Source organism: Coloeus monedula (assembly GCF_965178545.1).
Source record: "Coloeus monedula genome assembly, chromosome: 1".
Classification (NCBI taxonomy): domain Eukaryota; kingdom Metazoa; phylum Chordata; class Aves; order Passeriformes; family Corvidae; genus Coloeus; species Coloeus monedula.
In genome coordinates this window covers 146,310,825-146,322,984 of record NC_138781.1, presented here as the reverse complement: position 1 = coordinate 146,322,984, position 12,160 = coordinate 146,310,825, and the positions used below count along the sequence as shown (strand labels likewise).

At 41.7% G+C, this 12,160-nt stretch overlaps 1 protein-coding gene across 1 annotated transcript in view; it reads left to right on the top strand.

The window, feature by feature from the left end:
- Positions 1-4,075: 4,075 nt before the first annotated feature.
- ENPP2 (ectonucleotide pyrophosphatase/phosphodiesterase 2) overlaps positions 4,076-12,160 on the top strand; it is a gene marked incomplete at its 5' end in the record, with an annotated part of 56,495 nt that continues 48,410 nt past the window's right edge. Inside the window, 3 exons of the mRNA XM_082288184.1 lie at positions 4,076-4,267; positions 4,565-4,667; positions 10,398-10,553. Coding sequence (XP_082144310.1) covers positions 4,076-4,267; positions 4,565-4,667; positions 10,398-10,553 — 451 coding nt within the window. The remainder of the gene's footprint in view (positions 4,268-4,564; positions 4,668-10,397; positions 10,554-12,160) is intronic.

The window sequence follows — 12,160 nt, the reverse complement described above, 5'->3', positions numbered from 1 at the left end:
CTGTAATAAAAATGTGGTTTAAAGTCCTTTATACACAGGAATCGGCTCTGCTTGGTATGTTGTGCCTCTTTGATTTTGTTAAGAAGACTCAGGGTGTCTTCAGCAAGGTACTCAACTCTTCCCATGCTCACTCTGGCTACTGGAAGTTCATTTGGTTTCACAGTGCTTGTACCTGAGTAGGCTTGATGTGGATACTACTTGAATTTCTATAGTTTGTCAAAAGGTTTTGTTCCTTGAAATTGCTATTTCATGCACTCAACTGACTGTTTTTCTTGGCCACAACAATGTGTGAATGCTGTGTTTGGGACAGTGAGAGCTCTGTGACACTTTAGAGAAGTCCTTCACCCTTCTGTCTTTTGTGCTGCTGCGAAGCCTACTGGAGGCTTTCATCCCGGTTCCCCAATCATCCCATGCATCCAGCATCCAGTGCAAAGTGGACAGGAGTAGCTAAAAAGGCTCATTTTATTAGAGTCCACTCCATCCCCAACCTCTGACTCAGCCAATATACTTGATTACTCTGCATTCCTTTCCTCATTAGAAAAACTGCTCAAGAAAAATGAGTTTTATGTAAGACTGTAAGTAAGTACTGCCTTGCTTATATTAACTCTATGGAATAGCCTTTGATAGCATTTCCCATAGCATTCTTCTGGATAAATTGGCTGTTCATGGGCTGGGTGGGTGCCCTCTTCACTAGATAAAAAACTGGCTGGATGGCTGGGCCCAGAGAGTTGTGATAGAGTTAAATAGAATTGGCGTCCAGTCTCCAAGGCTCAGCACTGGGGTCAGCTCTGTTTAATATCTTTAAACTATGACCTTGGCAAGGGGATTGAGGGCACCCTCAGTCAGTTTGCTGCCCAGCAGAAAAGGACTTGGGAGTGCTGATCAACAGTGGCTGAACATGAGCCAGTGTATGCCCAGGTGGCCAAGGTGGCCAGTGGCATCCTGGCCTGTATCTGTATATTTCAGTGTGGCCAGCAGGGCAGTAGTGACCTGGCACTGGGGAGGCTGCACCTTGAATCCCATGTTCAGTTTTGGCCCCCTCACCTCAAAAAGGACATTGAGGGGCTAGACCATGTCCAGAGGAGGACAAAAGAGATGGAGAAGAGTCTGGAGCACAAGTCTGATGAGGAGCGGCTGAGAGAGGTAGGGGTGTTTAGCCTGGGGAAAAGGAGGCTCAGGGGAGACCTTAACACTCTCTACAACTCGCTGAAAGGAGCTGCAGCCAGGTGGAGTTTGTTCTCTTCTTCCAAGTAACATGTAACAGGAAGAGAAAAAACGGCTTCAGGCTGTACCAAGGGAGGTTTAGATTGGGTATTACGAAAAATTTCTTCACAGAAGTTGCTGTCAAACTGCCCAGGGAAGTTGGTGGAGTCACTATCCCTGGAGATATTTAAAAGACGTTTAGGTGTGGCACTTAGGGACATGGTTTAATGGTGGACATGGGGTTGGACTCAGTGATCTTAAAGGTTTTTTCCAACCTAAACGATTCTGTGATTCTGTGACTCTATGAACGTTTGTAATTGGAAATGTCGCAGCACGAACGTGTCATGTAAGGCGCCATCTGGTGCCTCGTTGCAAGCTTTGCAACCCGTGTTAAATAATCAGTGTAATCATACAAGCCTGAAAAGCCAAAGGCCAATTTTTATGTACAACAACAGAGGAAGAGGCATTTCATATTCTGGTGATCTTGTTAAAATTCCTTTTTAATGTGTTTCATTTCAACCTTAAAACTTCCACTGAATCGCTGAATTTTTGGGCCAGGAATACATTATGTCAGCTTTAGTCCTTTCTTTTCTGATTAGTAAAATGGCAATTAGTTGCTCAAAAAATTAGTTGCCACTGATCCCAGCAGTGAAATTTTTCCTGAACAAAATCATTAGACCTTGTTTATGCTAATAAGTCCCTTTTGAATCTGGGATGGCTTCAGGCACAATCCTTGTCACAAAAAGAACATTGTGCATCTGACTGTGTTCAGTTCAGAGCTACTGGAAAATGTGTCTTACATAACACAGATGAAAAAGATTAGCAGTTTCAGAGTCGTCATCTATAGTTCTAAAGGACATTACAAAGGAGGTTAATAAATTTAATACACTTGTAACATGGACTAGGAAACATAAAATAAGCTCTTCCATTTATATAAAATAGTGACGTTTACAAGCTCCAGAGAGGTTACATGAATGGAAAAATGAAATACGTGTGTTTAAATCAGTAGAAGTCATTCATAATGCTGTATTTTTTGGTTTTGTTTGTTGAGGTTCTTTTTTTCTGAACGACCATTTTTAACACACGTAACTTTTTTTCAAAAGAACCGAGAACTTGTGTGTTAGGAAGATACGCAGGAACAGCAAAGGCTCTGAAATTGAGAGCATCTCAGAGACTTCATGTATTGGTTTGGGCACTCAAAATTGACCACCCGATTTTTAAAGTCAGTTGTGTTTTGCCTGAGTCCCTTGGTCATCTGAAGGTCCTAGCCTGGAGGAGAGCTTGGGACTGCTGATTCCCATATTTTGCCTATTTTGCCTCTGAAATCATGAACTTCATTAGTTAAGATACATAGGCAACACCACTGAGTAATTTTACTTGTGACACTTTAGGTTTCCCTTCTGCTGCGGTCACACACTGCTGTACTTACCTAGTGCTTGGGGATGAAGTTGTTTAACCACAGGATGTACCAGAGGCTAAGGGTGAAGAATTTTATAGGAACAGCTAGTAAGACCTTTGATGATTACTTTTCTCTAGACCTCTATGCACAGTTTTTTGCTAGAAAAATAGTGCTTATTGCAACCTAATTCTTTTAAGCGCAGCTAGTGATAAAGTGAACATTAGAAGATGGGTCTTGAATTCATAGTCTCTGTTAAAGGAAAAGGAATACAATGTCCCAGTGTAGGAATTTTCAAGCTAATTACCTTGCCTTGAGCCTTGCAATGCAAAGTTGCAGCTGCACAATGGAGGCACTTTCGGTTAAGAAATTGCATGAAAAAGGATCAGGTCCTAGCAAAGGCTGGCAGGCTGGGATTTGGGCAGCAAAGAGAAGGGTTTTTAGACCCTGTCCTGTAAAAACTACACGGTGGGAAGGGGAGTTATTTCAGCAGGTAAAAGTTACTTCTAAACAAAGTTCAAAATTGTATGTGTTTAATACTGCAAGATATTTTAAAAAAAACTGTACTGTGTCTTTTAATGCCAGTATAGAATATGGGACAGGTCCCAAGGGAAGCTCAGTCCGTCCGAGGGCTTACAAACCTTGACTCTGTCCCTTTAAATGTAATTGTTAGTAAACACTTTCATGAAAGAAGCTTTCATCAGAGAAAAAAAAGTGGGAAACTACAGTGGTAAATAATTTGCCTTGGCAAATAATATTTAAGCCACTGATTTGAACCGTAATTCTGTTCAGCATTATCATTTGCTTTGTAAACAAAAGTGCTTATCCAAACAACCAAGGTTTCTGTTGTTGATGAAAATGGGGAAATGTGAGGCAGAGGGAACGTGTCACTTCCCTTCCTTTCTGGAAGTGTGGGGTTTCCAGCTATTCAGATGAAACTGCTTGTGTTTCCATCGATACGAGCCTTGCCCGGCCACAGCAGCACGGGAGAACAGCGTTGATAACTACCCCCCTGCCCCCGCTCTGAAGGTGTCTCCAGTTTTGAGAGGCCTCAGTGACAAACCTGGGGAGCACCCGCGGAGAACGAGCCGGGCGCTCCCCAAACCCGCCCGGCCGTGCGGGGTCCGCGGCTGCGGGCGCGCCCCGGGCCGAGCCCCCGGGCTGCCACACCTGACACCAGCCGGGGCACTTCTGGGGGTGGCAGCGGGAGATTTGTATTTCGTAGCCCCCAGCGAGCTTCCCCCCGCTTCTTCTCCGAGCCAGATGGAGCCGCATTTGGTTTCTCTTTTAAGCATGTTACTCCTGCGAGGAGAATAAAACGAGCAGGAACAGCTATTGGCCGCAGCGGCACAAGCGAGCCCTGCTCTGCCAGAGGAAACCACATAAAAGCGCGCGGGTGTGCGTTTGGGGGGAGGGCGCAGCGAGGGATGATGCCTGGAGCTTCTTGCAGTCGGAGCTGCGATTTGTGAGTGAACTATGATGAAATCACCCCCTGGACAAATCACACGAGCCTGTCAACCTCACCAGGTGGGATTACTCGTAGCTAATAGCCCGAACTCCCCGAGCAAACAGAGCTCTGCGCTCACTATAAAAAAAGGCGGCGGTGCGGAGCAGGCTTTTCAAGAATTCCCTGGTATGGCTAAGCAGGGCTGCGTCCACTCGCACCAGGTAGGGGAGGAGAGGAGCGTGTTTGCTTTCAGAGGAGGAGCAGCCCGTCTCGTCTGAATAAGTTCCTACAAAAAGGAACGTTTCAGCTTCAGAAAGAGATGTTTTATTCATAAACCCCTTCTGGTTCGTGTTTCTCTCCAGCGGTGACGCTGTCAGCTGCTACTCCAGTGATGGGAACTGCAGTGCTGGGGAGCTCCAATGTACTGAGGACTATCTCTGCCCTTTATGCATAATGCTGTTAGTGCAAAAGTCCTGCTTCTTGTGCAGTTTGCTTACTTTGCTGTTTTACTTTTGCAGGTTATATCCTTATTTGCTTTTGCCTTTGGAGTAAATGTCTGCATGGGATTTACAACAAATCGATTTAGGAGATCTGAAGAATGGGATGAGGGCCCGGTCTCAGGTACAGTAACAGACGTAAATTGTACATCACTATATACCCTTGTGTTATAGACTGTGGTTAGAAAACATTCCTACTCTGTAACAGTAGTTTGCTTGTTCTTTTCCCTCTAGGATATAGAGAAGAACAAATAACTTGCTGAGCCCGAGTCAGTTGACCTTTGGGACTCACCTATAGGTTTCCTATTTACTTAAACTTTTGCTCTGTGTGCATGTGACTATGGAAAATTTAGCTTATTTTAGGACTGAGCACTGTCAGTCTCACAGAGACTGGTCTCATCAGCTCCTCTGAAGTGTTTGCAGTGTTTTGTACTCTGCATGGCTTCCTTCTAGCCCTAACAGAAACTCCCTGATGGCTTTAAGGGTGTTGGGTTTATTTTGGTAGCTATTGAAGTGGTGTCTAGAAACTTGATTAATGCTTTCAAGAGGCACTGGTGAGAAAAGCTTTGGTTATTTCTGTGGTTCCTGAGGTCATGCTGGTTTGTGAACAGTAGACGGCAGACATCTGACGGCGGAGAGGGCCGGGAGAGCAGAGCAGGTGTTCGTGCAGATGTGCTGTCACCGAGTCCTCTGTTTTTCTTATGCCTTCTACTTTTTTTTCTTTGGAAGACAGCAAGAACATGCCACAGGAGGAACTGTTATTTGTGTTGTGGGGCAGTATAGGGTTCCATGAGCTCAAGCATAGTCCAAATGGAAAAATGTATGAACCAGAGCACTAGACTTTTTTTATTAAAAAAAAAAAAAAAAGCAGGCTTGACTTGTGTCTGTTCCTTTGGCAGGAGAAAGGAAACTTGCGGTCATTGACTTAGAGCTGGTTAACGTAACTGAAGTGAAAGGGTTTCATTTGCAATGCCCGTCTGTAATGATAGCTTGTGAATTTTAATTATAAAATTGTTTGCCGTGGCTAGAGTTTGTTGTGTTCCTGGTGATGTATCTGTGTCCTCCTGTCCTCTCTCTTTGAGGAATTGGTGTCTAATCGCAGCCACTATCAGGGCTGCTGGTCACTGAGTAGGGGCATTTTAGGTAATCAAGAAGATAGTGGCTATTGCTTTTGATCTTTATATGTGTAAAAAAAATTGCTTGAAAAATATATATTTTTTTAAAATCTTCTAGGATGTTAACTGTAGAAGAGATGTGTAGTGTGTGTAATAGGGATGGGAAGGATTTGCATTTCAGGTATTCAACACCTGAGTGCCAGTTGCTTTGCTTTCACTGGTGACTGTCTAGGCAGGGCTCTGCTGGTTTTTACTGAAGTCCCAAAGGTCTGATATTGGGGTTCCATTGCAGCTGATCAGTGCCAACTCTGCTGAGCCAGCCAGCACTGTTCAACACTGCAAGGGCTGGGAACAGGAGCTGTGTGCTCCTTCCAGTAGCAGGATTAGCTACTTGCTTACTATTAGGAAAAAGGGCAGGAGATGGGGTACTTTCGGAAGTCTATTGAAAATTTGCTTGCAGGTGGGATTGGCCCAGTATCTGGCATTGAAGTAGTCCAGTCAAGGATGCAATAATGAGAGACAAAAGTAATGGAGGATTTTTTCCATTCTGTGTTTATGTGGCTTGGTTACTTTTATTAAGAGAAAAAAAAATGGAGAAAAAAAAATATGATGGCAAAGAATGAAGGAGTACAGTCACAGTATAGACAGTAAAATGTTACACTGGAGACCTGTGGGGTTTTTAGCAAACTGAAAGCACTGTGATCAAAGAACCTACTTAGTCACTTTTAATTGCATGACTTCCAATTATATTTCATTAGAAGAGCAGTCCAATGAAATATCCAGAAAAACAGATTGGTATAAATTCTTTTTCAATTTCACTGTTCTTTAGCTTATTTGCTTACAAGTGTCTTGGTGTTGAGAATTATTTATTTTATATTGACAAAACACTTTGTTTACCAAGCATTATTGTAGAAACCAATCCATTATTTCTCCAGAGGTATGCCATGATTGTAAGCAAATTTTAGTTTTCATCTAGTGTAGAACTCTGCTCTGAGCCAAAAACAATATGGTTTTTTCCTAGTCCCTTGTAAATGCATGCCGAAGTACCACAACAATGCCTAGAACACCCCTTCTTGTTCTCCTTTTACAGTGCCCAGATGTCTTTATACACTTGAGATGTTTAATATTTGTACCCAACAAATTATTTAATTGAAATAAATTTTTTACTTAATTTCTAAGAGACATTAGAGAACCAAAGCTCACATTTTTTCATAACTTTGCCTTTGTATGTTACTTGATAATGAATTTCCTAGCCATCTTTTTAAGCACTTTCAGGGAAAATGGCCTTAGTAATCTCTTGAAGCATGGTTCTTGATCACAACAAGATAACTTAATGCTTTGGAAGGAGAAACACTGCAGTCTTTCTATCTCTTCTCACTGCAGTTTTAAGCATGCCATTAAAAATGGAGTCACACCTTTCTTCTGTTGGAACACTTGTATTTTTTCCTTTATCTGACTTTTCATTTGTATTTAACTCATTGCAATGAAATGCAAGTTCATAATAGGAGTATTATTTAGCAGAACTAGCACTCCAGATGTTTTGTTTAAGTATCTGGTTGTTCCATATGGGATCCAAAATGGCAAATTGTTACCAGGTAGTCTCCTTCCTATAATGCCTCTGTAAGCATGTCTATTTTTGTTTGACTGTTTGACACACTACTGAAAATAAATGGATTTTATTATTTTTAAACCTTGTAGTCAGATAGAATCAAAGGAAATAATTTGATATGGCACTTTCTAAGATAAATGTAACACCTTTAAAATGGAAATGTAACAACTTCCATGAACTGAATCACAAAGACACTCTTGCTCTATTTAGCTTCACTCTCTAACCTATGACATTGAAGACAATTAGATGGCTGTTTTGAGCTTAGTGGCAATAAAAGGAATGTATGGAAAACAATGTGACAAGCTTTATGTATGAAATAAGGGCAGAAGGATCTTCATGCTGAGGTCCCTGTGCCTGCTGCATCATCTGACTGCAGGAGCTGTGACGGGATGCAGGAATTTTGGAAAGGATTTAAAATTGTTTAAGTTTGTTCTGTACAGAGGTTTCTGTTAATTTGAAAATGCTCACCAGGGATAGAGCTCCTGATGATATATTTTCAAACGTTTTGCATGCGCCAGTACCTGTGCCATGTCATTGTGCACGACCTGAAAATCATAGTCTGGCTGCAAAGGCAAGGTCAAGCACGAGAAACAAAGGAGTGATCTTAATGTATTTGGAGAAATTCAGCAAGTCCTCTTTTGTGCTGCAGTATGGAAACTGCATTGACTCAGGAGGTGTGACTTGAATTTGCTAAGTGATTTGGGATGATTTTCTACATCATTAATGAGGTAGTTGTCAATATATGTGAAAAAATTAGACAAGGTAGGTGGGCTAAACCTTTCTTACATGAAATGGAAACCCTACTTTGCAGTTATAGAAGATGGAGCTGGATGGGACCTTGAACAGCCATGTAGACCTCCATATCCCAACACCTGGTCACTTGTTATAGAAGTGCTTCTGACAGATCTTGGCCTAGCCCTTCTTCAAAATCTTCAAGCTCAGAGATTTCACAGCTTCTGTGGGCAGTTTGTTCCAGTGGTTTCCTGATATAAATGAGCTGCTCTTTACAACATGTCCTTGATCTGCTGTTAACTGTCTCTTATGTAATCTGCAGTCAGATTTACACCTTGTCTTTCCTACACACATGTTGATGTGTTGGTTTGGTTTTTTTGGTTTGGCTTTTTTTTTTTCCTTCTGAAAAGATCTTCCTACCAGCCCCTTGAAATGAAAAGGGTAATGCCCAGGGTAAGGTTTATATGCTGGTATGTAATACCTTCCAGTTTTTCTAAAACCTTTGATTTCCAGCTTACTGGATCTGTGATTATATATTACCTGGCTTCCAAAAGAGAAAGTAGTGGAAGAGGTTAAATAACATGAAAATATTTTTTGGTAACAGATTTTCAGAAGCATTTGGCAAGAAGCAGCTGTCATCAAAAATAAGGACCAGGTCTTCATAGCTCTTAAAATTTGAGTGTTCACATGATTTGAAACAATTCTCATGTGATTAATTTTTAACATAGCTTTGTGACCTACTTATGTGAGCAAAGAAAATACTGATCTGTGTAGTGCCAGCATAGATGCACAATCTTTAGCTCCTTGGAATTTCAGATGGCCAAAATACTGATGGCTCACTAAGAGCATGCTTGCAGGGTATGTACCTATAGAGTGAAACTTCACTGTGTGTATGATGTTACTTGCCCCAAGCACTGCTGACCTGATTGAAAACACCCACAAAACAGTGACACAGAGTTGTCTGCTACTACCTTTTCCAGCAGTCATGTGAGTGTGCCTCAACACTGCCATGATCCACGACTGCAACCATGGTACATGTAGGTTTCTTACCTATGATCTTGCTGTAGCATGTATTTTCTGACAGGCTTCCTATTCCCTGAAGTGGTTTGTAGTGGTGTCCAGCCAGTGCCCCTTCAAGGGAAGTGGTGGAGCAGTAGTGCTTGGGATGAGAGCTGGTGAGACACCACCTCCAAACTCCCCCTTCATCATCTTTTCCATCCATTCTCACAGTGTTCAGTTAATGCCACCTGATTTGGGAAGAGATTTCCCTTCCATTTATGTGGAAACTAAACTCTCAGCTATGTAAAAGTGTAGGGGGAAAAAATACATAAGAAAATAGCAGAGCAACTATTTCCCAAAAGTGCCATTGCGTCAGTCCTCTAAAAGTCATACTGCTAATGATGGTGAGGTTTGCCAAACCCAAAACCAAACCATGGCCTAAAAGAAAACAAAATACAAGACAATTTCAAATACTAAATTTTAAGAGGTCTCTCAAGGAACAAAAGGCATTGTGAAATTTTCCTTGGAACACCTCTGTATTTAAAGGATAACATAAATTCCTTACTTTATTTCATAAAATACAATTAACCCTAGAGAATAGCACACAATTTTCCTGCCGTGATGTAGGATTCTCTCATAAGAAAAACTTCTAAAATAGATTCAATGTATAAAATAGTAAGTTTTGAGAAAAGAGCAGACATATAGTCTTTGACATTAACAGCCCTTACTAATAGATTATTGAAGTCTAATACATTATTCATGGTTTTCAGACTGGCAGTCCTCCATTTAATTATACACATAAAAACTATTATTTTCTTAAATACTTTTGTATTTTTAAGGTTTTTATAATTTGGTGCTCTGTAGAAGCCCACCAAAAAGCCTCGCTTTATTTCTCCATTAATTTATAGAGCATTTTAAAGTTTTCTTTCATGCTTCACATTGATTTGACACCTTCCAGTGTAGCAAACCAAGTCCTGCTGTCTGCATGTGGATTAATTGGAGTCCTTTCCTATGTAAACTGCCCAGCCAGCCATGAAAATGTCACTTGGTTTCTGAAAACAAAGGCCTGCTTCTGTGGAATAGCTACAGCTCCTGAAATGGGGCCTTGGAGACTTCAATACATTTCTGCTAATGATCTCTTGATTGTTACAGAGGTAAAGCCAGGGCTGTTTCTTTGCAGGATGTTATCACAGCATGCTTCTTCCTTTTTTTTTTTTCTCCCCCAAAAGAACAAGTTTTTTTGAATTTGTTCTTGTTTCTTCGAGCAATTCTCCTCTCCCTGCTCCCTTCCCTTTCCCAGAGCAAGCAAGGTCTTGCTCATTTGAGTGGCTCCAGGCTGAGCTGCGTGTCCCATTGCTGCCAAACTGACAGATGTTGCCCTGTTTCTTGTTCCGCACAGTCCTGTCAGATTCCCCCTGGATCAATACCTCTGGCTCCTGCAAAAACAGATGCTTTGAACTTCAAGAGGCAGAGCCTCCTGGCTGCCGCTGTGACAACCTGTGCAAGAGCTACAACAGCTGCTGCTTTGACTTTGATGAGCTGTGCTTAAAGACAGGTAAGATGTGTCTCCTGTCCTGCACTGCCAGGCGCTGCTGACACCTGGGTCCTGCCAGTGGTCAGGACTTGCTTGATAAGCCAGCACTCCTTGGCATAACCTGCATCTCCTCCTCACCTTGCCTTGGCCGGGCAGGCTCAGCTCAGCCCAAAATGCAGCCCATATTTCCTTGCAAGGAGCAGTAGGAATTGTGCACCTATTGCTCCTCACTGCATGGGCAGAAAAAGCAGGGTACTCTTTATACCGCACAGAAAAGCAGATCTTCTGACACTAAATCAAAAGCAATAATAAAAACCGTGGTAAAAACTGGATATTGATCATTTTGTGTCAGCCATCCTTTTTCATCCCAACTGATAACTTAATATTGGAGCAATTTGGGCTCACTTGTGAGTGTGCCTTAGTAGCTAGAAGCACTGAAGGGGTGCAGGTCCTCTTGGAGCAGGAGACAGCCTGAGCTTGCTACCTGTGCCCCAGACCATCATATCCAGGAGTTAGGATGCATATACCACACTGGTAGAAACATTTGACTACAATTCATTGGACCCTGGGGATGGAAATATAGCAATAGTTTCACTTTTTTTTTTGGCTTTTTTTTTTTTCCATGAGTCATAGGCAAAGAAAACGTCAAAGAAAGACATGAGATATATTTTACTTCTTAGCATAGCGCATTTAAATTATTAGTTGTACCCATCTCCTTCAGTGTTTGCACAGTGGTCAGAGTTGACACAGGTGCCTTTTATTTTTGCCATTGAACTTATTCTTGCTTTATTGAAGTATTACACTTACTAAGCACCTAGAGGAAAAGTCTCATGATTAAAAATATCACTGCCCGTGGATGTTCCATGCTTGAAAGTCCTGACTTCCTCAGTTCTGTTAATGATTATATAATTTCATAAATTGGTACCAAAAAAGGGTGAACTAATCTAGTTTGAAAAACAAGTTTTGTTCCAGGACAAAAATGTCTGAATTTTAGGCTGATGCTGTTTCACCCCTAGTGTAAATGGCTGCAGAATGAGAGGCTCTTTTTGAAGACTTTCTGCAGGATGTCTGCTACCAAAGGGCAGAATTTCAGTTCCTCACCCTCCTGTCCATAGCAGACACATACACATATACATATGGTTACCTGTATAGCCCCTGGGGTTGTTGTGCTAATGGTCATATACTCCCACAGGCATTTATTCAGGCAGTTATCACGTGTAATCTGTATATATTACACACTTATAGAAAAAAGCCCCAAATGAAGCAGAAAAGGGCATAAAAGACTGCTCTGATGTGTGGTTTTGTACTGGGTGCTTGTTGTCTAAAGTGATTTTTAAAGTTTCTTGGGTGGGCCTTACTATGGAAAACCATATGTTTAAAACTGTAGGCCCTGTTCCAAAGGAGTGTACTACCCTTCAGAGAGCACCTTATTTAGACAGGCCAGATCTTAAATTCATTTGCAAGATGAGAAAAGCTGGAGTTTTCACAGCAGCCACACCATGCTTTTCCTTGAAGAACAGCTTTTTTTTTCATATCTTTGCAGTTGGTGCTGGATCTGCACTATGGGTGAGGAACTGATGGTGAGAGTAAGGCATCATTTTGCATTCACACAGTCTCTTTTCTACTTT